Source organism: Anoplophora glabripennis, unplaced genomic scaffold (genome assembly GCF_000390285.2).
Source record: "Anoplophora glabripennis isolate ALB-LARVAE unplaced genomic scaffold, Agla_2.0 scaffold28, whole genome shotgun sequence".
NCBI classification, from domain to species: domain Eukaryota; kingdom Metazoa; phylum Arthropoda; class Insecta; order Coleoptera; family Cerambycidae; genus Anoplophora; species Anoplophora glabripennis.
This window is the reverse complement of record NW_019416423.1, coordinates 480346-504906: the sequence shown is the minus strand read 5'-3', so window position 1 is coordinate 504906 and position 24561 is coordinate 480346. Positions and strand designations below refer to the sequence as shown.

General features: G+C 32.9%; 1 protein-coding gene across 1 annotated transcript in view; it reads left to right on the top strand.

Annotated features, from left to right (window-relative positions):
* The window catches only part of LOC108909857 (ecdysone-induced protein 78C), a 49136-nt gene extending 29488 nt beyond the window's left edge, over positions 1–19648 (top strand). Inside the window, exons 3-8 of the mRNA XM_018714290.1 lie at positions 4336–4457; positions 9564–9705; positions 12751–12913; positions 15369–15723; positions 15859–16038; positions 19287–19648. Coding sequence (XP_018569806.1) covers positions 4336–4457; positions 9564–9705; positions 12751–12913; positions 15369–15723; positions 15859–16038; positions 19287–19478 — 1154 coding nt within the window. The 3' untranslated portion in view covers positions 19479–19648. The remainder of the gene's footprint in view (positions 1–4335; positions 4458–9563; positions 9706–12750; positions 12914–15368; positions 15724–15858; positions 16039–19286) is intronic.
* Positions 19649–24561: the final 4913 nt, after the last annotated feature.

Below are 24561 nucleotides of genomic sequence, written 5' to 3'. Positions count from 1 at the left end.
GACCCTTACCCCATGACCAAAATGGGGGTTCGTAAAATTTCCAGATGAGGGGTGTTGTTGCTTCGTGTCATGGCGTCGGTATTTGGCCGCATTAGCAGAAATAGGCGGACATAAAATAACTAATAAGCTAAAGCTAGTGTTTTTCCTGTACGTATGAAGAATTTTGTTCAAATAGATTCTGTTTCTTCCTTTTTTTATCATCAAGCCACTACTTAGTATGTATATAATTCTGTTGTTAACTTTTACGTAGAGAAAACACTATATGTATACTATTAATAATACTATTTAGAGATAAATACACATAGCTCAGTTCTAAATGACCGCCATACTGTGAAAATTACGGTTGTGGATAATAATATCAACTCAGCCGTAACAATAATTATTATTACTTATAATATTAGAGAAGAGTTAGTTATTTTTCCTTAAAATATGAATAGCTGGATGATTATGACTACATTTTATATAAAAAGGTCTCCAAAATGACATGCTGTAATAATGTAAGTAAACAAAATATCCCTCTTATTTCTCCCTTTCGCAATTATTGTAATATGAATGATTAATAGAAGGTGCTTTAGCCTACAATAAATTAAAATTACCTGAATCACACCAAATTCTGCATTACTGCACTGCACTGCTAGGCAATTTATCAGCCACTTGTCGACAGCTGAGATTTATTGCCCAGTCGCCCAATGCAGCTGTGTTAGGATTTCGTTTGCCCCCGCTCGCATTCTTCAACTGGGCGTATACATTTCTACCACCTTCACGCTTAGTTCGACCAGATATGTATATGGGCATGGCTAAATAAATATAGGAACAAATTTTTCAAATATTTCAATGCCGAGTTGCTGCGTCAGCGACAGAACCTGGTACATACCGGCAACTTTTTGATTCTTCAACTGAAATTGGAAAGACTATACATAATAGACATGGCATGTACCTTCTGGGGGGAGGGGGGAGGTCTCATGAACGACCCAGTTTGTCGCATGATCTTGGATCGACAGCTTTCTCAGAATTAGAGGGATTGATTTGACTTTTTACCTCTTTCTCGTAAACAACGATCAATGCTTTCAAAAGTTCTTCGGTGCGATAAACGTCGATTTGGAAATGTATCTGAATAAATTCTTCTTGCCTCATCACAATTGCCGAGTGCTTGTCCATAAATTAGATGCATATCAGCATATTCGCTATAGGAACAATCTCTATTATTTAGTCTTGAATAGTCAATCAATCAACAAAAACGACTAGTGTTTTATTGCAGAATTCTGATTTATTATTTCAATGATGTGTTCTACAAAAACTCAATTTTTTCGAAAACGGCTAATTTTATCGAAACAAATGTGAGTACTTTTTTTAAAGAGGAATGACCAAAGTATTTAAAAATTCAGTGTTCAGTTCTATAAAATGACACCTGTCAAAATTTTGGCCCAACGAGTGTGGAGGCAAGTCCGTTCCTGACTTCCTTGACAGTGTAAAACATCTACCGTAGTATGGCTTTATGAGCCTTTATGGCCTACATAAAATATTAAAATTTCATTAAATTATACAAGTAAAAATTTGAGACTATAATAGTTTCGAAAAAGTATGCGGTGTTGCCAGATTTATTAAAAATATCAAAACAATGATTTTTGAGGTTGTTTTTGAAATTAGTTGTTACTAATTATATCATTGAAAAGTCAAAAAATGCTCTATTTGCTCTGATTAAAACTCAGTATAACGTCCATAAGAAAAAAATAAATTGATGATGGTTTCTCGTAACCGTAAAACGTCGCAATGAAGATCTAAATATACAGTGAAATTCTTCGAAAAAACTCGCTGTGAAAAAATGTTTTCAGATGTAAAAAATTCCTCTAAATAAAAAAGTTACAAACGATTTTCGAAAACGTCACATTTCCTTTTTTTCAAAATAACTCAAAAACCTGAAAAGCTAGGAGCGGCTGCAAGCGCCATTAAGTTACAACAGAACTGTTTAAAACTTTTCTCAGTTAACCATTTTCCTATCTCTTATAGTTTCCGAGATACCAATACATGCATCACCAAAATGGTCCACACTGTATACCACTGGACAATGTCTACAAAAAAGATAGATGAGAGTGATTTGAATAAACGAATGCGGTGTCAAGTCGAATGTTCCTTGCACAGTTATTTCCCGATGAAACATCCTCCGCTCATCACTTTAAAATTTTTCCCAGTGTATAATCCACTGAAATTTATTTCTTCCCGTTAACTATTACCCGCAGTGATACTGGAAAATCACTACGCTCCCAAACCCGTTTATCCGGTAGTTTATCGGATTTGCCGAGCCATCACCTTTCCTGCTCAATACTTCATCCTACAGCGGTTTTTAATCCTGCTACCGCGAGCCGGGGTGTGGTAGCAGTCGCTCTGTCACAATTAGTTATGAACCCGTTACACGTTCATACCTTTCTTATTGGCGATCCCGATTCCTCGCCGCCGATCGTACGGAAAACTAACCGTACCGTCGTCATTCTCAGGAATGTAAAGTATGCCTTAGCTTAGAGGATGGCAAAAAAATCGACACACTCCGCTGGCGTTGATAAATGCACATATGAGCCGGTCAAATAAGATTCGGGGTGTGAGGATTTCCTTGAGGTTAGAGTGTTCGAGGTGTGCTAGCCCATAGCCGTTAATATACAGGGTGATACAGTCAAAATTTCATTCATTTTAAGAGAAGATACGCTGGGAAAAATATTTTCAAGTCAGTATTTTCGCGCCGCTCCTGAACGCTGAGTAAATCTTGGCCTACCGTATTCGGTCACTAACCTAGCGTTTATTGTGTTTTTAATAGTGAACGACAAAAACAATTTTTTTTTACCTCGACACATGAATGAATAAGATATTTTTTTTACATTTTAAATACTAACAAGTATTATTTATTTGTCAATTAAAACACTATGTTTTATAATGGAGTATGAGTTTTTAGTACATATTCATCATATTATGTTCAATTAACTATTTAGTTTGTAGTACGTATTAGTTATTGTAGTATTGTGTGTCTTATCTGTTTTCTGAATACGTGGTTAAAATTAATGACACTTTCAATCACCTTTTATAAATAATTTACTAATTATAAGAGAAAATATCTTATTTAGGCCCGGTACTTTGAGTCTCTGTGTGTGTGTGTGATTTATTTTATATAGTATAATCACAGTCTAATCATATGATTTGTTAATCAATCCTTAACCGAGACTCAAAATACCGGGCCTTAATATATTTTAAAGGTAAACATGACATATCTGATAGAGGTGCTCGTCTTTAAAAGATGTAGTGGAACGTAACAATAAGTTCACTATACATTTTTTTTTAATTCTAGTCTATATAAAAACCTACACTTCCACCTTTTAATGTTAATTTTTGGACGGGCATTACTTTAAAGGGTTTTAAATTATCCTTTTTAAGAATTCTTTGGATGCATGATTTAGCAATACCTAAATCTCTAGCGGCGTCTCTTATAGAGAACCTAGGATTTTTTAGAAATTATACAAAGGATACTTAACTCGCTAGCGTTATTGTTGTTATTGAAATATTCCCGTACTTCGACAATATTACTACGTTCTTTGGTATAATGCATATTCCCACTTTAATTTACCGAAAATGAATTCACAACTACTGTTTATTGTTATTTTAATTATCATAAACGTCAATATAATTATTGGAAACAAAAAAATATCAATAAAATCATGGCAATCTTGAATATGCAATATGCGGGGCACAAAAACTGAAAAAAGAGCAATTACTTTTTTTTTCTTTCGTTATAAACAATATGACGCTCGATCTCTACAAATACACAAATTTAGGCTTTTATTCTGTGTATTATTTACTTAATTTTAAGCCCATAAAATTCGAGGTAGGCCCGATTTTTGAAACAGGCATGTGTTTGGTCTAATTCGCGCGGATTATGTTAGCCTCTTTTCTTTAATGTGTGATCAATAAAAAATTAATTACCCTGTGTACTTGTCTCTAATATTGTGAAAAGCAATTACAAGAAAATGTTAACGTACTACAATTAACTTTTTCACACTAAATCACATGTATTCAAACCAATCTTCTTTCGATTTTCTTAATATCGATTATGGGCGGGCTAAGGCACGTAACGAAAGCATTAAGCAGATTAGACAGAGAGTAAAAGATTGCTAATATCTGAAAAGCGAATCCAATCCAATCATTTCACTTTGTCTTTCGCCCTCGAAGGCACGAATTAATTGGAAAAACGGAAGGGTTTCTTTCAAGACCGCGCCTGCTCTCCAAAACACTGCAAAGACAAACAACGAAAACTGATAAAACCCCTTCAATTCACACGGCATTCTTCTGTTTCAGAACACTACGTGGCCGCCGACTCCAACAGTTCCTCAACAACCAAATCCTTCGTGCCCTGTAAAGTTTGCGGGGATAAGGCCTCAGGGTACCATTACGGGGTAACGTCGTGTGAGGGATGCAAGGTAAGGTTGAAAAGGCAATGGATTATACGTACACTAAAGACAGACGAAAAAGATTATATAGTTGTTTTTATTTATTGAATTTGGAACCGTCTGGTTAAAACTTTAAATATATTTATCGATTTGTGTGTCAATGTTCAACAAAAATGTTTTTCGCCGATCGACATTTAAAGGTGTAGTTTTAGTGACAGCTGTCAGGCACTAATGTGTCACATTTACTGCCTAAGCATTAGAATCATTTTTACTGCCGCTAAATTAAAAATTGAAATTTGTTCTTTAACGAAAGTAATTTTATTTATTGTAAACATTTATAGTGAAATAAGAAAAGCCTGTAAAGGATATGCCTTGTACTGTTTGTTTTGAAACATTTACTTCGTCTATGTAACTTGAAATGTTTTCACTAGTAGGAGATGATTTATGAACTACTGAATCCTCCAAAGTGGTTAAATTATTAGACAATCGCTTCCAGCACTTTGCAGTAGGGAAAATGTGTTTGCTAACAACTGACTTACGAGTTGACTCCTCAATGTAGCCTTCAGCTACCGTTGAAGATTTTCATCCCCCATGCATTTTTAAAGTTGTGATATCATCTGAATTTATTAATAGTGTAGCCTGAAGTTATACGGAAACAATGTCTGGTATATTCGTGAGCTTCCTTCAATTTAAGAGATGCAGCAATTTGTTACGGCTATTACCCAAATGTATGAATTGCTATTAATTGGTTATATGCTTTACAATTTGAATATTTAAATAAAATCTGTTACTATCTATTCCTCTATCTATCTATATCTAAATATTCGCATATCAGCAATTTATTTCGCATATCTTCAATATCTTCAATTTTTATTTGAAGTAATTCGTCACATCGACATGCCCCAGATATGGCAAATGCTATTGCCACCTAAAATAATAAGTCAGTATTCTTCGTTTACAAAAAATTTTTTTTATAATTACCTTTGTACCTATAAATACGTATAATCAGGGTCCTCCATTAGAAATTTTTTAATTTGTTTATTTTCTAAAACGCGTGATATTTTAGCACGATATCCATCCGATTGCCGTTTCAAGAATGCTTTTAATTTTAGATACTTTCCAATATCGATGTTGAAGACATTCAAAGTAACTCTAAGCATCGCATATATTGACCATAATGAAGAAGATTTGCTTAATTCAGAAAAATATACCAATAGTACATTTTCTGAAAAAGACAATTTTATTATCAGCCCGGTAATCAATAATTTTTTTATATGGTTGCTGACATACCTTCTTCGATTTTTCTGGTAATAAATTACACTCTATTTGCTTCAACTTCAATCAGTTCTGGCGGAATTAATGTGAATTCTTCTATCTCAAACAATAAATAGTTATTTTTATGGATTTAAATAGGAACAATATGGCGATTACTGTGCACCTAAGTTATTTACTTAATAACGCTCGTCTGATAGCAACCACAAACGACCTGATATTATTCATGAAAGAACTATCATACAAACTTAATAATATAAACTAAATAGCTTTGTTTGCTATTATGATAAAATTAAAATTGATCAGCGATAGAATTATGTGTTTAACTTGGCAGTAAAGTAGATTTAATGCCTCGTCTGCTTTAAGAGACTCGGCTGCGCCTCGTCTATTAATTACCAGCCGCTGCATTAAATCTTGTACTTCATTGCCTAGTTAAACAAATACCTATTCTCTTATTTTTTATCAAAAGACTGGTAGAATATTAGCCGGTAATTTTGGGGCATTTAAAATTTTTAATTTAAGTTTCTTGTAAAAATTTAATACAAGCGTGTCTAAGGCACTCTCTAATAACAACTATTATGAAAGAGGCAACTACTACTCGACATTTCGAATGTATAATATGCATGTAAATACAATGACATTGATATAATAGATGTTGTTAAATTTTGTAGAACAATCTCAGAGATCTTATCGCGTTAATTGACTAGGACAGTCTCTGTATGTCGTTAATTAAATTCGAATACATAATTCCCGTTCAAAACCTTCATTATCATACTACATCAAACGTTGCATTTTAAACCAGAACACGTCTTATCCTTACATGCACAGTTATATTTTTATTATACAGGGTGATTCACAAATGGTGACCAAAAATGATATCTCGTACTCTTTGGTGAATTTTAAGGGGAGGCTTTCCTATAAAGTTTTTATCTTCGTTAAAAATATACGGGGTGTTAAACTTCAAAAAATACTTTTATTTTTTTAAATAATTAACAATTAAATAAGTATTTTCGAGTAAAACTTAAAAAAATAACTGGAAACACTTTTACTTAAATGACATGAACAAACACTAATCATTCGGTTATTTATTCGAATAAAGAAATTAATAACTTTAGTCATCATGTTAATGATTTAATTGAGTAAATGCTCAAAAATACCTCCATTTCCACGAACACAGGCCCGACATTTTTTTAGTAACGGAAACGTAATTTGTTCGAAATTTATTGTTGCTTGAATCTGATGAAAAGCATTATTTATTCTTTCTTCTAACTGCTCAGCATGTCAAAGTTGTTATCGCAGCCTACTATGTAATTTTAAAAAGCATTATTATATTCGAATATTGAAGTGTGTTCCCAGTTCGTTTTTTAAGTTTTACTCCCAAATCAGGCTTTTTTCGAAAAACATAAGAGAGTAGTAAGTTGTAGAAAATTGAAAGACGAATCCGAAAATATATTGGTTGTTACTGTAAAGCAGTGGTGTACTATTTTATTTAGAAAAATACTCCACCCTTAAAATTCACCAAAAAGTACGAGGTTTCATTTGTGGTCACCATTTGTGAATCACTCTGTATATATTTATATTATATACATATGTTCAGGTTTGCGAGATATTTTTAAAATAAAAAACTGAACCTTTTTGTTTGCCACGACAGCTGTTTGTAAAGATTTCATAAAGTTTCCTTTTCAACATTCTTTTAATTTTATATATTTAAGTTTATTTATGGATACTATTTGCCCTTCGAATTTATGCTGCTACAGCAACGAAACAAGATTTAAATACTGAACGTTTACAATCGCGCCCTAGGCTTGGGGCGATTCCAAACGAGTTTGAAAAAAATTGCATTATAGTCGCTTCTACGAAGTAACGGTTGGCAAAGTGGCATCTCGACACAAACTGCAGTTTAATTTAGCCATAACGTTCTTACAATGTACTAGACTTGTTTTCTTGTTTCCTAGGTCGGTTTCTTCTTGCCAGCGACAACCCAGAGTTTATAATTTAGAATTTCGTGACTTTGCGAGCACGTAAAACGTTTCATTTACACCGTGAGGGATTCCAGTTTATTGATTTTATTTTAAGATATTTTCCCCGGAAGAGATGAAAATATTTTATATTCTGTTTATAAATAACTACATACACTATTAATGTATATGATTTAATAATACACTAGCTATTTCTAGATGTTGCTGTTATAATTCAATTCTAGCTATTTTCAGTAGAATCTGAAGTCAGTCTCGTTTACCAGTCAATTTAGAAGGTTCGTGGAAAGTTTTAAATCTGGAGATGTTGCTCTTTAAAAAGCCGCCGTCAGTTAATTCGATTGTCCTGGAATGAATTTTCTCTAACGATTTGTTCCTTCTCGTTCAATCTTTCAAGCCACGTTTATAGCGATGAACGTTACTTCAGATTTCTTTTTTGCGACTCTTATCTTTGAATGCTCTAACTTGATGAAAATAGAAAGCAAATGAGGATAATTTAGTTTTCCTAAAAAGTTAATAATTGCAAAAATCATGTATGTTAAACAGTAACATGCCTAGATTTAAAGTTTGAGACTTTATTAGGATAATCACGGCTTATAGTTCAGGAAAATAAGCCGGAAAATGACCATTTCGCGATTTTTTGTTTCGGCAAGCTGAATTTATCACTATAGATGCTAAATATTATGTACAATAACATATTAATTTCCACAGTCATAAAAATGGGGGAAGATTGTTTACAGGGTGGTTAATTGTATAATTTTACGTAAATTCAGGTTTTTCGCTTATAACTTTTTTCCGTTCATTTCCACGAGAAAACAGTGAAGTACTTTTTTTTCATCTTCAAAGACCTACAAAACTAGCCCTCGAGCGTAAAAAAATATTGATTAGATCAAAGTTATAAACAGAAGAAGTTTATTTATGACTTTTGAATTAAACATTTATAAACTGCGTTATTATTACCAGAGAATTTACGTAAAAATTATACAATTAACCGGAAACTAATATGTTATTGTATACATAATATTTAGCATCTATAGTGATAAATTCAGCTTGCCGAAACAAAAAGTCGCGTCGTCCTACTCTAAATTTCCTGGACTATTAATTTGATTTATTTTGAAGGAGATTTTAGGCAAACTTTTCTATTACAATAGAATATACTATCGAATTAATTCGTTTCCAACAAAACAGTACACAGAATAAGGGACAGTTTTAAATATCGTCCCCTGTATATGCCATTGATTCCCTGCAATTGTGTTGCAATATTCCATCCACAAAACGATACATATGTTTCTCATCATAAGTGAATAGTCCGTAAGTTTGAAACAGGTACTTAATAAAGTTTTATTCATTTACAGTTTTACTTAAGGTTAACAATCAACAGATTTGGCCATGATTGTGACTTTTGAAGAATATTATTCAAACTGTTAATGAAAAGTTGTATCAAAATTCACCAAAGTTTCGAATCCACCTGCCGATCCAGTCTGCACATTATACGCACGCTATTAATAAAAATATTTCTTAAATTTTGAATTTGACACATATAAAAAGTAACATTTAAATAAAAAATGGCGTGCATAAATGTGACTTACAAAATTTGACAAATATTCTATATTTCAATAATGGAGAAAGGTGTAAAAAATTGTTTGAACAAAAATTGTGCCGTATAATGCGTTGTATTTTAAACGTAACTCGATTCCCCTCCTGTTCTGTGTGAATTATGAGAGCCCCTTTAAATTTCGCGCAGCTTTTCAATCAGCTAACCCATTAAAAACGCGAAGTTATTAAAGTTATGTGACTGGTGTTACAGCTTGATTAATAGTCCATCCCGACGGCGCCTCATCAGTTTCCCGGGCAGTCCATCAGCGCTAACGCGTTTCGTCTTTTTCAGGGCTTTTTCAGGAGGAGTATACAGAAGCAGATAGAATACCGATGCCTGCGAGACGGCAAGTGCCTCGTGATACGGCTGAACAGGAATCGATGTCAGTATTGCCGATTTAAAAAATGCCTAGCTGTAGGGATGTCTCGAGATTGTAAGTACTCTGATATTTCTCCTTGTATCCGTATCTCAAATGAGATTTTCGGCTGTGAACGTTCCTAGAAAATCAATAGGAAGCCAAGTATTAAATTCGGAAACTCTACTTACACAAAGCGACTCTGCAATAGTTTTTTTTCGTGAGTGAAGTCGTATGTTGTATGTAGTATGTGCAGTATGAGTGAATGAAGAGATTTAAACCACATGACAATTAAGATCAAAAGAGATAGAATTCGCGTACCCTGTATATTATTTCAGTATAATATTTCTTCGCAAACTGTGTATATACAGAGTGTGGCGTGTATAATCTATAAAAATTAAACTACAGCTTCCTAACGATATTTGTAATAGAAAAGTCCTATACGAAATTGTTCTATTTTTGCGTTTTTTTTTTTTTTCATAAATTAAAGTTCAATTATGGATCAAAATATTTTCTCTGGAACGGTCCTGTCCGCGTGCTGTAGACCAACCGCGTAAACCAATCGTCGTTGAAAGATAGAAAAGTATTTCTCAATTTTTGGGGAATTTTTCATTACAAAAGTACAAACTAAGAAGATAGATATTTACAAAAAAACTTATATTTTCTTATTATAAGAATTAATAATAATTATATTTTAAATGCATTGTTGTTACTGCAAGAGATCACAATCAAAATAAAAACTTTTGTCTGGAATCTTTCACTTCTTAACACTGGCGAGTCGATGGACAATGCTTAATATTTAATAATTAAGTGAATAATGAATTCAATACAAATACAAAATCAGTTGACTGCACACATTTTTTGACAAAGTAACCTAATCTTCTTTTAGTATTACTCGTATTAGATTATATCGACTTAAATAATAAGGTTGCTTCATTTTCGTTGAATAGATGAACTTTAATTTACAAAAAAAAAAAAAAATGCGAAGATAAAACTTTTTCGTATAAGACTTTTCTATTACAAATATCATTAGGAAGCTGTAGTTTAATTTTTATAGATTATACACGCCACACCCTGTATAAAAGGGGTTCCAATAAAAAAACGCCCTGAATATCTTTGAAAGTAATTTTTATACCTGTATAGATTGAATTATATATTTTATTTTTTTTAAATTAATAAGAAAATTAATGTTGCAAAAATAAATGTCAGTTTTCCCTGAAAATATAAAATCCATGAATAAAATGGGCATTGCACTATGATTTATGGAAAAACCTCTACAAGAATCGTATAAAGACTTTTTTGATATTTTTTATTATAACAGCCAATTATAGGGGCCAATGGAAATTGGACAAAAAATTCAACATTTTGTTAGTGACGTCAAAGATTTAATTTTAGTTATTCTTAACTTAGAATGTTGAATAAAAAATATTTTATAACCATTTCCATGAACCTAAATTATTTCGATAAAATGGCGAATGCGCCAGTAATGCAACAAAATTTTTATTTCTGTGAATTACAAACGTTTAGAATTATATTTTAACATTTAAATGGCTATTATTTTGTAGTTAATTATATTTTTTAAGGGGGTAAAGTTCGATTTAAAAAATTTCTTACTGAGAGAATGAGTATACTTGGAACAAAGATATTCATAACGTAGAAAATGTGTAGGTGATCTCTCAAAAAATTGTTATACCCTATATTTTTGAACCTAGCATACCACACCACACGTTAATATAAAAAATTATGAAGAGAAACTCTTTCTCTTATAATTCTAGGATTATTTAATTTACAAAAAAAAAAAACGCGAAGATAGAACTTTTTCGTATAAGACTTTTCTATTACAAATATCATCAGGAAGCTGTAGTTTAATTTTTATAGATTATACATGCCACACCCTGTATTTCCAACACAAAGAAATATTGTCTTATTGATTTGTACCTAATATATTTTAATGATGATTCTCGTAATGTTGTATCAACACTCAAAAACATTCTAAATAAATGACGAAAGTAGAATTGTTATTCTTTTAAATATTCACGAAAGTTTAGCGTTACTTCTTTCAATATTTCAATTAACAATTATAATGAGTACAAATTCCAATTAAATACCTCCTAAAATTGAATTATATTTTTAATTGGTTATTTGATTTGCAAAACAAAATCCTAAAGTGTTTTTTCTTACTAAATAAATTGACTACGCAATTTTACATCCATGTTTAATTGTATTTAACTTACCAATTACGTTTGTCAAGTAAAGTTGAGTAAAACATTTCTGTGTAAAACATTTTGGCTTTTGTATTCGTGTTAAATACAAATAATGGACAAATTGAAACTAAACAACTCTTAAGTTAATAGCATTTGAATATGAAAATATTTTACAAATCAAAGATATCTAATGTCAGTAACACTTATTTTATATAGAGTAGTAGTATAGATGTTAAAAATTTACAAAAATTTAAATATTTACTTATGTTGAAATTACTGAAAATCTTATACAGATTTAAATAACTTCTTTGCATTTACACTTTTAGAAGTACTCAAGAAAGTGAAGTATCCTTGAAAAATTCAGCAAATCAGGCGGTTTGTACAAAGTCCCTAATTTAATCCAAAATTCATAAATGCAAATCAGCTCTATATATAATCAAAATCTCTCGAAAGCTTGCTGAAACATGCAACAGTACACATTCCCAGTTTACATTTGCCGGAGTTCCGTAATTTAGCTCGGGGTAATTCCATCTTGTTAGTGTCCTCTTCTTTGTGCCTAAGTTTCTCTCAACGACGACGTTGTTTGAGATTATATTCCGAAGCGAATTTTTTCTGGTGAAATATCGAGGAATTGTTGACAGCTTTCCGTTACTCATGTCTTTCACAAAGAAAAATCAATTTGCTTCACGTATATCTTCCTTTCGTTCTACCGCCACCATTACTCAGAATAAAAGAAGCATTATTTCGGTTTATTTTCTCGTCTAATTCTGAGATGAAAATAACTTTTGGTGGCTTCAATGTCTGAGTTATTATTACTAATTTATTTTGAAGAAAATTTGGTTCATATACTGATTTAAAAATAATAATTCATGACAATATTTTATTATTAAGAATGTGTCTGAAAGAAATTTATTTTCAGCTGTACGATACGGAAGAGTACCTAAACGATCGCGAGAAAGGAGTACTGATGAGCAGACCCGTGTTACGACTTCGGACGCTGATCAATCAGACGCTGAGACAAAGCAATTGGCCGTGTACGATGTGATCCTTACTGTGTCGCAGGCCCACCATGCCAATTGCGGGTAAGCAATTAAAAGTTGGTGTAGAAATTACTAAGTTATAATTATATCCAAGCATTTAAATAGACAGGGTGTCCGAGAAAATGTAGGGAATCTCTCGGGTGACAAGATAAGGTGACAAGTTCCCATAACATTTTTTTGTGCAAGCCCATCGGTTTTTCTTGAATAACTTTTAATAAAAATTTGATGTGATGGACATTAGTAAGGACCTCTTAAAATAATGTCCTTGAAACATATTTAGCTTTTTTAGTTTACCAGGGGCGGGCTAAGCTTTACAACTTAATGTCTAAATTTTTAACATCCTGTATGATAAACACTTTAAAATAATAAATCTGGGTAGCTTCAACCTTAGACTAAAAAAGGTACTCTTGTTTATTGTCTATAAAATGAACCGTTTACGAGGAAAAGAATAATAAACGAATTCATGTTTTATTTTTAATAAAAAGGGCCCTAATTTTTTTTTCTCTGCAACAAAGTGCGACACGAAAGTCATTCAAACAACAGGAAAGTTTCATTTTAAGATGTTTAACCCGAAAAAATACAAAATTAAAAAACGCAGTGGTGTCCCAGGAGGCACCTTAACGAAATTATTGAAAAACTTCATAAGAGGGTTCAACATGTGCTCCGTGAAGTCTGATACACTCGCGGGTACGACGAATTGGGGACTGCTGTACCCGCCACAATAATACATCAATTGGAAGTGGAATACATCAATTGTTTGAGGTGTCCCCACAGGTAAAAATCCAGAGGCGTTAGGTCGGGAGATCGAGGAAGCCAGACAATAGGTCCTCCTCTACACACCAACGCATGAAGTACATGTTTCGGTGGGTTTCAATTGGTAAATGTTCTAATAAATCTTGAAAAACGTTCTGAAGGAACTCCAAATAAAGTTGTCTATTCAATCGTTCCAACAATACGAATGGTCCAATAAAAAAAATTGCCAATGATTCCTGCCCAGATGCTAATTGATTGGAACTGATGTTGATGATGCGAAACAATAGTGGCATGAGGATTTTCATCAGCCCATACATGTGTGTTGTGTACATTGGTGATACCAATTTTCGGTAAACCTTACTTCATCCGTGAAAAGAATAGTGCTAATGAAGTTTACATTATTTCGTTGCAGATCCAATAGCCAGTTTGCAAACTGTTTTCTACGAGGAAAACCTTCAGAAATCAGTTTATGTATTTTTATGCTCTCCCTGAAGAACTTCATGTACTATTGTTTTCGATGTATTAAACTGTGCTGATAATTTTCGAGTGCTCGTTGATGGAGTGTCTTTTACAGCAATTAAAATATTTTCCTCTAATTGCGGCGTACGTACGATTCTTCTCAGACCAGCATCAGTACTATTTTTTCCAAATTTTCCTACGAATATGAAGAAAGTCAATAATAGGTCTGTTCCAACATGAGTCAGGAATTGGTTCCGAACTGTTTGAAATGTGCATCCAACTAATTCTTACGATATATTCAGTGAAGACACATTTAGAACTTAGCTGGCCAAACATTTCGAACGGTTGGGAACCAATCCCTGACTCTTGTTGGAACAGACCTAATATGTATTACCTTATTAACTGGAATCGCCTATCATTCTCCCTTAGACGTTGGTCAACTCGTTGAAATGTCTTCTGGTTTGGTAGAAATCTGTCGTGATATATCTAACTTTCTGGCTTGTAAAGCATTGCAAGACGCAAGACCATACATGAGATGCATACATATATGCATATTCAATAAACGTGTATTCCATATTTCGAATTAATTCACAATTAAATTCACCACGAAATCCAAAAATCGGTAAATTAATAACGAAGTAAAGGATCAATGTGTCAGCGATGTCCCTTTGTTGTCGAGAAAAAAAAAATAGAAATCATGGCCCTTTTTATTAAAAATAAAACAAGAATTCGTTTATTATTATTTTTCTCGTAAACGGTTCATTTTATCGACAATAAACAAGAGTACCCTTTTGTTAGTTTAAGGTTGAAGCTACCCAGATTTATTATTTTAAAGTCTTTATCATACAGGGTGTTAAAAATTTAGGCATTAAGTTGTAAAGCTTAGCCCGCCCCTGGTAAACTAAAAGAGCTAAATATGTTTCAAGGACACTATTTTAAGAGGTCTTTACTAGTGTTCATCACATAAAATTTGTATTAAATTATATTAAGGACTTTAAAAGTTATTCAAGAAAAACCGATTTCCTGTACGAAAAAAAATTATATTTCCCATATTTTCCCGGACATTCTCGGTCCTGGTATGTATGGAACCGCTCGATTATTTCCTAAAGTAAGATAGCTTCTCCAGTTCTCAAATCCGAATCCTCTTTGTTCATTATGTTCATTTATTAAATTGTCACATTATTTTTTAAGAAGATCCCAGCCTGCTTTTAATTGTGGCGACGTTTAATTAATTTAATAATAAAATAATGGCAAAACATCATGTTCTATTTACGTTACAATTCAGGTACACCGAGGAACACACCAGGAACTTAGTCAGGAAACCCATAATCCTGCCGCCGGCCAGCCCCGAAGTGGACAACGAGGTGGCTTCGTCGACGGCTGAGTCCTTGGAGACGGAGAAGTGCTGGTTGTGGCAGCAGTTCGCTAGCAACATCACGCCCAGCGTCCAGAGGGTGGTGGAGTTCGCGAAGAGGGTGCCAGGGTTCTGCGATTTGGGCCAGGACGATCAACTCATACTCATCAAGATAGGCTTCTTCGAGATCTGGCTGAGCCACGTGGCGCGCTTGACGACGAACACGTCGCTGATGTTCGACGACGGCACCTCCGTCAGCAGGCAGCAACTTGAAACTATGTACGATGTAAGTATACCGAGGACAAGGTTAGTTTTGATGAGAGAGGTTACATTGCAGTCGTACTATGCAGTTGAAATACATTTTATTTTTTTTTCGTATAAATTAATTTGCAACTAAAATAGTATCCCTTTTTTCTTTCAGAACGAATTCACGTCGTCCGTAATACACTTCGCTAATACGTTCAACGCGTTATCCTTGAACGACACAGAAGTGGGATTATTTTCAGCCGTTGTATTGTTAACGGCTGACCGCCCGGGAATCACGGACGTCAAGTCGATAGAACATTATCAGGACAGACTCATAGAAGCTTTAAAGGTCCAGGTAAGCTGGGTTGCTTTTGATTAATTTAAAAAAATGTCTTTGTAAACTCTGATTTACTCAAATATGTATTGAGCGTTCAAATAAAAACGTGGTCAAGTTGGTTCTGAAAATTTGGACGTAGGGCGTAGCGTATAGCAAATGAACTTAAACGTCATCTGTCAAAGCGCTATATCGCCGCTATCAATTTGAATATTTTCGTTTTAAAAAGCGTTTAAAATGGTGTTTTCTCAAGAACAAAAAGTGTTTATCATAGAGTCCTACTTTAGAAATGGACGCAAGATTGATGGAATATGGAAGTATTCTATTGAGGAATGTTTCATAGAATTTCAAAATCAATTTCCCGACGTTGTTGAGTACAAAATTTTTCAAAGTGCAGTTCAGCGTTGTGTTAATGTTTTTCGTGAAACGGGCAGTGTAACAAGAAAAGAAGGAAGCGGCCGACCTAAAAAGCGGACTGAAGAATTAAAAGAAAATGTCCAACAAATAATGGAAAATGCGCCAAGAACTTCTGTACGTGTTTTATCACAAATGGTGGGAGTATCAGTCAGTACCTGCCATGCATACAGTGTTAAAAAAGATTTGCGTTTGTTCTCCTATCGTTTAACTTGTCAGCAAGAACTTCATGAAGTTGATTTTCCGCGACGGGCTGTATTTTGTGAATGGTTTTTAAACAACTACGGTGAACTTCATAATATCACCTTTTTTTCTGATGAAGCCTGGTTTCATTTAAGTGGTTACGTAAACTCACAGAATATGAGAATGTGGTCTTCTGAAAAACCAGATAACTTTTTTGTCGAGGGCCCTCTACACGCTCAAAAAATTGGAGTTTGGTGTGCTCTCAATAGAAGGAGGATTTATGGACCTATTTTTTTAATGGTACTCTTAATGCGCAAAGGTAAAGAGAAGAAATTATCGCTCCTTTTGTTAACCAGCTGGAAGAAAACGAAATTACAAACTTTTACTTTCAACAAGATGGCGCAAGGGCACATACGGCAGGCGAGACGATGAATATGTTGAGTGAAGTTTTCCAAAATCGACTAAATGCTGAACATGAATTTCCACCGAGGTCATGTGATATTACGCCGTGTGATTTCTTTTTGTGGCCTTACCTTAAAAACACTATTTTTGAACTGCCTAATCATGATTTAAACCATCTGCAGGCTCGACTTATAGGCAAGATTCGTGAAATTAACAATACCCCGAGCATTTTAAAAAATGTCTTTAATTCTTTGAGGAACAGGTGTGAATAGTGCTTGGAACAAGGAGGGGGACACTTTCAGCAGCTGCTTTAATTTATTGTTATAACTAGGAGGGCGACACTTTCCGCAGCTCCTTTAATTGTTTGTTATTGTTATCACGATTATTCTTTAAAATAAAGTTATATAGTCGTTAACGTTATTGAAACTGACAGCTGCTATACAGCTCGTTGAGAGATGAGGTTAAGTTGGTCGCTATAAGCTACTCCCTGCGTCCAATGTGTCAAAGCCAGCTTCGACCACGTTTTTATTTGAACGCTCGTTATATTGGTAGAATTAGATTAGAAAAATATAGTCCCTGGGTTTTATCAAGGAATTAAATTTAAATAATCTTTTAAAAGTTAAAATACATTTCTGTGTAATGATTGAAAATGTTTATTATTTTTTGTCTTCACCAAAAATCGAAGCACAGTACCCAACATGTCTAAACATTTTTCTTCTTCCTCTTCTTCTAAACTTCCCTCAATTAGTCACTAACATTTCTGTCCTGCCAACACCGTCATCAATATAACAATAGGCGGCAAATTTGAAATACACAAAAATATGCCTGCATTTTTAACAATTTAGTCCATTTAAATATGCCTTTAAATCGAAATTTTGGTCAACTTGCCTGAATTTTTTATATAAGTTTGAAGTATGTTATAACAATAAGTGACAATAATTTTTTGTTCAACCCCCGGCTAAGGGTGAAAAAAGATAAAACAAACGGGTTTTTCAAGATAACTCAAAACGGGTAAGGGCTAGAAAAACAAGTTTCGTATAAAAGTTGTAAACCATACATTTCTACATAAAAATGGCCTCTTGACTTTTCTTGTATTATTAAAATTAACAGTGTTAGGGAGGCTAGAAGTTAAGAGAAACCTCGAAACAGGCCAATTTAAATTTGTCAATTTGTTTACATAAATCATATTTTTAATTCTTTTTGAGTAAATATGATTTTTTTATAAATAAAAAATATAGTTTTTCTGAAATAAAAAATAAGGGTAGCAACCCCCAAACACGGAATCACTTGCGAAATATTTGTTTTTTATCATAAGTAATTTCCATTTTGCTTCATTTCAAAATATTGATTAGAACCCCGGAAATTTTGAAAAAACTGTTTTGGGGGGCGAACTTTGAGAGTGTACTTCACCCCGTAAATATATTTTTCCGCCGATAAAAAAAATACGTGTCTCTTTACATTTCTTAGAGTAGATTGAAAAAAATACAAAATTAATTCGTTTTTCTGCTTGTGATGACTTTTTTAAATTTCTGAAATATTCCCTTAACTTCTAGCCTCCCTAACTCTGTTAAGTTTAATAGTACAAGAAAAAGTCTAGACGACATTTTTATGTAGAATTATATGCTTTACAATTTTTATAAGAAACTTTTTGTTTTAGCCCTTGCCCCTTTTGAGTTATCTTGAAAAACTCCTTTGATTTATCTTTTTTCACCCTTGGCCGGGGGTTGAACAAAAAATTTCTCTCACTTATTGTTATAATATACGTCAAACTAACTCATATCAAAAATTCAGGCAAGCTGACCAAAATTTCGATTTAAAGGCTTATTTAATTGGACTAAATTAATATATCTGCAATCTAAGGTTATAAATTGGTACAAAATTTTGAAAATAGGTAGTAATCCCTGTAAAAAATTAAAAAAGTGAAATTTGTGTTAATGTTTATTTGTACAAGTTTTTAATATAGGCACATATAATTTGTAAGAATAAAGTAATAGTTAAATGTTTTCTTCACTTTCCCTGAATTAAAAATATTTGATGACGAAAGGGTTTTACCATTTGCGATATTTTTCCCTTGCTTTCCCTTCTCCAGAAATTTAAAATACATGGTTTACAATTTCATGACTGTGCACTTTAAGCTTCACAAGTGATTCGGATACCAAAGCTCAGATGAGCTACGGTGCGGTCTGGTAACGTTGCCAATTTGGTCAGGCTGTAAATTTTAACAGTACAGTGTAAAAATCAATTATTATTATGCGCATTTTTTTAAATAGGTGAGTCGGAACCATGCCAGTGAGCCACAGATATTCTCCAACTTGCTAATAAAACTGCCGGAATTGAGGAATTTGGGTGCCAGGCATACCGCCCACCTGGACTGGTTCCGAATGAACTGGACGAAACTCACATTACCACCTCTGTTTGCGGAAATTTTCGACATTCCCAAATCGGAAGACGATCTACAGTGACCTCGAACGAGAAAATACAGGAATTTAAGTAATAAACGTTTCGGATTTGTTGGCTGTCCAGTTGGAGATAATTTAAAAATTGTGATTGCCATGAATCTTGCTGTTACTTGCCTCTACTTGCTCAAAATGTGCTCCAAGGCTGAATACGTGTGGGATAATTCGAATTTCGGAAGCTCTATGGAAACTTTACATCAATCCGTGATTGACAGGGTCTTCAAGCTTTTTCTCTACCTAGTGACTTAGTTTTAGTCTATTTTACTGACATATTGTTATACATATCATGTGAATTATTTCAGTGTTTAATATCCTCTTGTAAATATTGTTGCGGGTTTTATTTTCAAATTTTGGTGTGGCTGAAGCTGAATTTAATGTATATTCGCAATTGAAACTATTTTTGGTTCTCTTCATTCAAAGATGGTCAACACATGACGTATGACAGGGAACATAAGGCCTGATGTTACAAACTGTTTTTAATATCTTTCTAAAATTATTATTATTCGGCATATTCATTAATTATTTCCTGACAATGAATAGAATATAAATAAATACATAACTATATATTTTCTTTAGTTGTTAAGAAATTAATTTGAGTCGAGAAAATATATTTTACATATCACGAGGTATGAAGATACAAAATTAAAACACCTTTTGAAAAAGACATAGTGTATGTTCGTTTACGCCACTATTTCGTCACAAATTTCAAAATATTGAAGTGAGGTGCTTGTACCAAACAAAACCTTAGCTCCGACATTTTGAAACGAATCTTCTATTAGTAGAAATTCCAGCATCATTTTCAAATCAAATAAATCCATAATCCATAAGAAAAGAATATACAGGGTGTCCCACTAAGTTCCGCGAGGTACGATATTAGGAAAAGTATGCCTTAGAACTTTGGGAAAAAAATTTTGATGAATAAATCGACCAAAAGAAATCGCTGGAAATAGTTTTCAAGTTCGTAGCTTGACCCCTAGGGGGCGTAATCTACATACCAAAATATAGAGTTGAATTTTTCTCAGAAATATTTCCTATTCAGGTACATTAAATAGTACAAATATAGATAACCGGATTCATTACGCATAACTTTTGTTATTGTACATTTTGTTCTATCTCTCTACAGAAAGGGTGGGGGAAGCCCTAAATGTCTGATCAGAAAAATGCATTTTTTTGAGGATTGGCTCATCAAAAGCCCATAGTGTTATACCTCGTTGGAAATGTCTTTTCATGCATCTCGTGGTGATGTCATTTACCTCAATATGGAAACCTATAGATGGCGTTATTTCAAAAGAATGCCGTTTTTCTCAAAAGTTTTAAATTAATCCGGCTATCCATACTATTTGATATACTTGAATAGAAAACATTTCTGAGAATAATTCAACTCTATGTTTTGGTATGTAGATTGCGCCCCCTAGCGGCCGAGCTACGAATTGAAAACAATTTCTAGCGATTTCTCTTGGTCGATTAATCCAAAGTCTTTTCCCGAAGCTCTAGGACTCGAGGGCTTCTCTAATATCGTACCTCGTCGACCTTAGTGGGACACCCTCTATTTCCCAAAATCAAATACTGTTCGGTTAAATTCGTCTGTTCTCTTTAAAATTTGAATAACTAAAAAAAGAACACATCTCGGGAAAATATAAAGAATATGTTTTTGTTCCAAATAGAATGGATACATAAAAACGTTTATCAATTTTTTTTAAACGTCGAGGGTGTAGAAATTCTTCTGTGAAGAGTTAATTGTCACTTCATGTCTGTGTTTTCAAGGAAGCACTTTAGAAAAAAAATATGTGGCTATAACCACATTTTTTTTTAAGTTAATGCCTTTGAATTATGTTGGTTCATTTTTGTTATACCCTTGCATACAGGGTGTTTTCCTAAGTAATCTAAATATTTCTGAGGATGATACTTCAAATTATTTTAAGAAAAACGGTCCGTATTAACATATTTCCAAAAATGTCTCCTATCCAAAATACACAGCGTAGTTTAATTTTTTTTTTATATTTTAATAACATTTTTTTCTCTAAGTTTGAACTGCCCGTTTGAAGGCATCTTCTTGAGTAAACTAAAATATTATAAACTCACCAGGGGCATGCGTGTAAAAATAATATGCACGCCATTGGTATTTTGAATCTTGTGGTAATTTTTTGTAATTCTCGTTTAGTAGCCGACACAAGATAGCATTTTTATTTCAAATTCTTATTAACAAACTATTTTTTAATTAAAATTAAACCACTTTAGTTGAATATGTTATTAATTACAATGACTCAAACTTTTGTTATTGGTGCAAGTACCTAACATACTTGTTTTACTTGTGTTTCGATTCAAACTGTCTAACTATTCAGTGAAGAAACCAAAAATAGTTTTCACGTAAATAATGTTTCGGGTATTAAATAAAGTTAATGTTAGTCACGTAAAGTTAAAAGAAAAATGTCGATAAAGGGTAGTGTCATGCTACTGTGCTTAAGTGAAGTAACAATCATATCGCGAAATGTCACCAACCCTAGTTGTCTTTATTAGGGCGTTGTTATTTATATCTCTTAGAGTACAAAAATAATTCTTATAGAATTATGAATTTTTTATTAGTGGTAGCGATTTTATTGGTCAGAGATGAAAATTCTCTCTAAAATATGACAGAACTTACGAAAATGATTTTGTATCGAGAATTCGCCTGGTGTGGGTAAGCCGAAATGATGCACTACGAAATAGCAGCACTTGACATTCCAAAAATGCCGTAATTTTAATTAGGAGCGTTTTGTAGTTTTAAATTTTTAATATCTAGGTTTGTAAATCATTTTCGCGGTTGCTGTGTGTTTAAACTTTAGATGTAATAACTAACAGCAAATAAAATTCAATTTAACTATCATACATATCTATTAAATATAATTTTTATTTTATAAATATATACCTATGACTGAGGTTTCGTACTTATTTTAATGAGGTTAGTGAAAAATATATTTTGTATGTATATAAAGGGAGGCTATAATGATAGTATAATGATATTATTGAAATAGGTTTTTCTCTTGAGAATGACATGACAAAAGACAAGTACATGTACCTAATTTTAAAATCTAATATGTATTGTACATAGTTCTACATTTTATATATACATTGTTATAGAATATTTTATTATCTTATTTTTTATTTATCGTAATCGGGATGTAATTTTAACATCAACCAAGAAACGTTAGCTTAAGCAATGACTAACGACTAATCGAAAGGAGAATATGCTTGTTGATAAAAATATTCTGTTCTCTTTATTCTCTTTCTTGACTGATGTTAACGTTAGATTAGACATATTTATTTTTTCGGTGTTTTACGCAATTCCACTGCCTTATCCATTTATCATGCCATTTCAGTTATTTATTTGCAAGATACATACTTAGAGATTCTCAGATATCAGCGCGATCATACACCCAAACACACGCATGTGTATCAATGTGTTTGTAACATTTTGTATGTGCTCATACTTGACAGAACTTAACTATAGGTGAATGTTGAAATCGTTGTTATTATCTATCTTGTTTATTCTATTAAAGTTTATACATAAGGTATTGTTTATGCACTAAATCTTTATTTTATAGTATATGGTAGGAGTTTCGTGTTATTTTTATCTTTATGCTATTTTGATATGTGAATATTTAGGATTTTGTTATGAAATACAATTTCATTATAAATTGTATATTATGGTATAAAATTAAATTTTCTTGATTATTAAAATATATTACGCGTTTTCTCTGACTTTTCCCCACAGAACTTTAGCACACAGCGAAAAAGAAACCCATTTGAGTAGATAAGATTATGATTTTCATATATTTCTTTTCCAGACTCCTAATCTATAATATCATAAGTCACACGTAATTATGCCTTCTTATTCTGCGAATTGGGCATATTTGCAGCGTGACGTTGGAAATATGACCAAACTAGACCTTTAGAACAGTTAATATTGCCATGTGCCTTCTTCTGCCTGCTTCTTTATTCTCCAAACAGTCCTAACACAACAATACTGCCTTCAGCCACAAATCTTTGTATATGTAAGATAATTAGCTTTGGCAGCAGAATCAGAGAAAACTATATCAACGAGAAGCGACAGCAAGGCTTTCTGCGTTAGCAGTTTTCGTATGCGCATGCGCGAATTGGGTTGTGTTGTTGTCAGTTGTCAGTAGCTGTCAGAGCCGCCAAATATAAATAGAAGAAACGAGTAATAGTTTTTTGGCGGTGTACAGTTGTGTTGTATAATGTTAATTGATAGTGGATTTATTTGTATTGTATTTCGTTTCCATCTACAATTAGAATCAACTTGAAATCAATGGCATGGTTATTATTGTGCTTTTCGCGATTGTTCATCCAAAACTGGTGAAGGACTAACCCTATTGAGATTACCTAAGGATTAGAAAGGTAATTATTATTATTATTTTAAGTGCCTACATATAAACTGTAAATCAGAAAAAAGTATTTAGATTTTTAAAATAATGTGGTATGTTTTCTTGTAATATGGTATTGCATAAGTATAGAAAATATCTTGTTTGCAGTGCTCGAGTGTGGATAGAAACTTGCAATAGACTCGATTTATTGCCTAGGATTGTGGATGTATATAAGAATTATAGGCTTTGTGAACATCATTTCGAAACCAAATGTATTAGTAAAGGGAATGTAAGAATAACCTTATTGCCAAACGGAATACTTATACAGTTTCCTCAACTTAGAAATGGGCAAGAAGAGCTAGAGGCAAAAATTGTGGAAGATTGTCCCAAAGAAGTTATTGCATTGTCAGATACCTATTTTTAAAAAAACTATTTCAAATATTGCAGAAAAATATTATATCTGTTTAACAAAAATATAAGTTGTTAAACATCTTGTGTTATTTTTTTTATATTGTACCTAATTTGTGTACATTTTACCACAGTTATCCTTGTATTATATGAACAATGTTTGATACTGATGCAGTTCGTTCAGTGTACATCTATTCAAAAGTGTAACTTCTCTCAGTGTAAACGATTGTGTTTCTGTCAAATCGGTCGACTCTAGCGTGACCACAAAACATCAAAGGAACCGCCGATTCTGTCGCTTCTCGTTGGTATAGTGTTCTCTG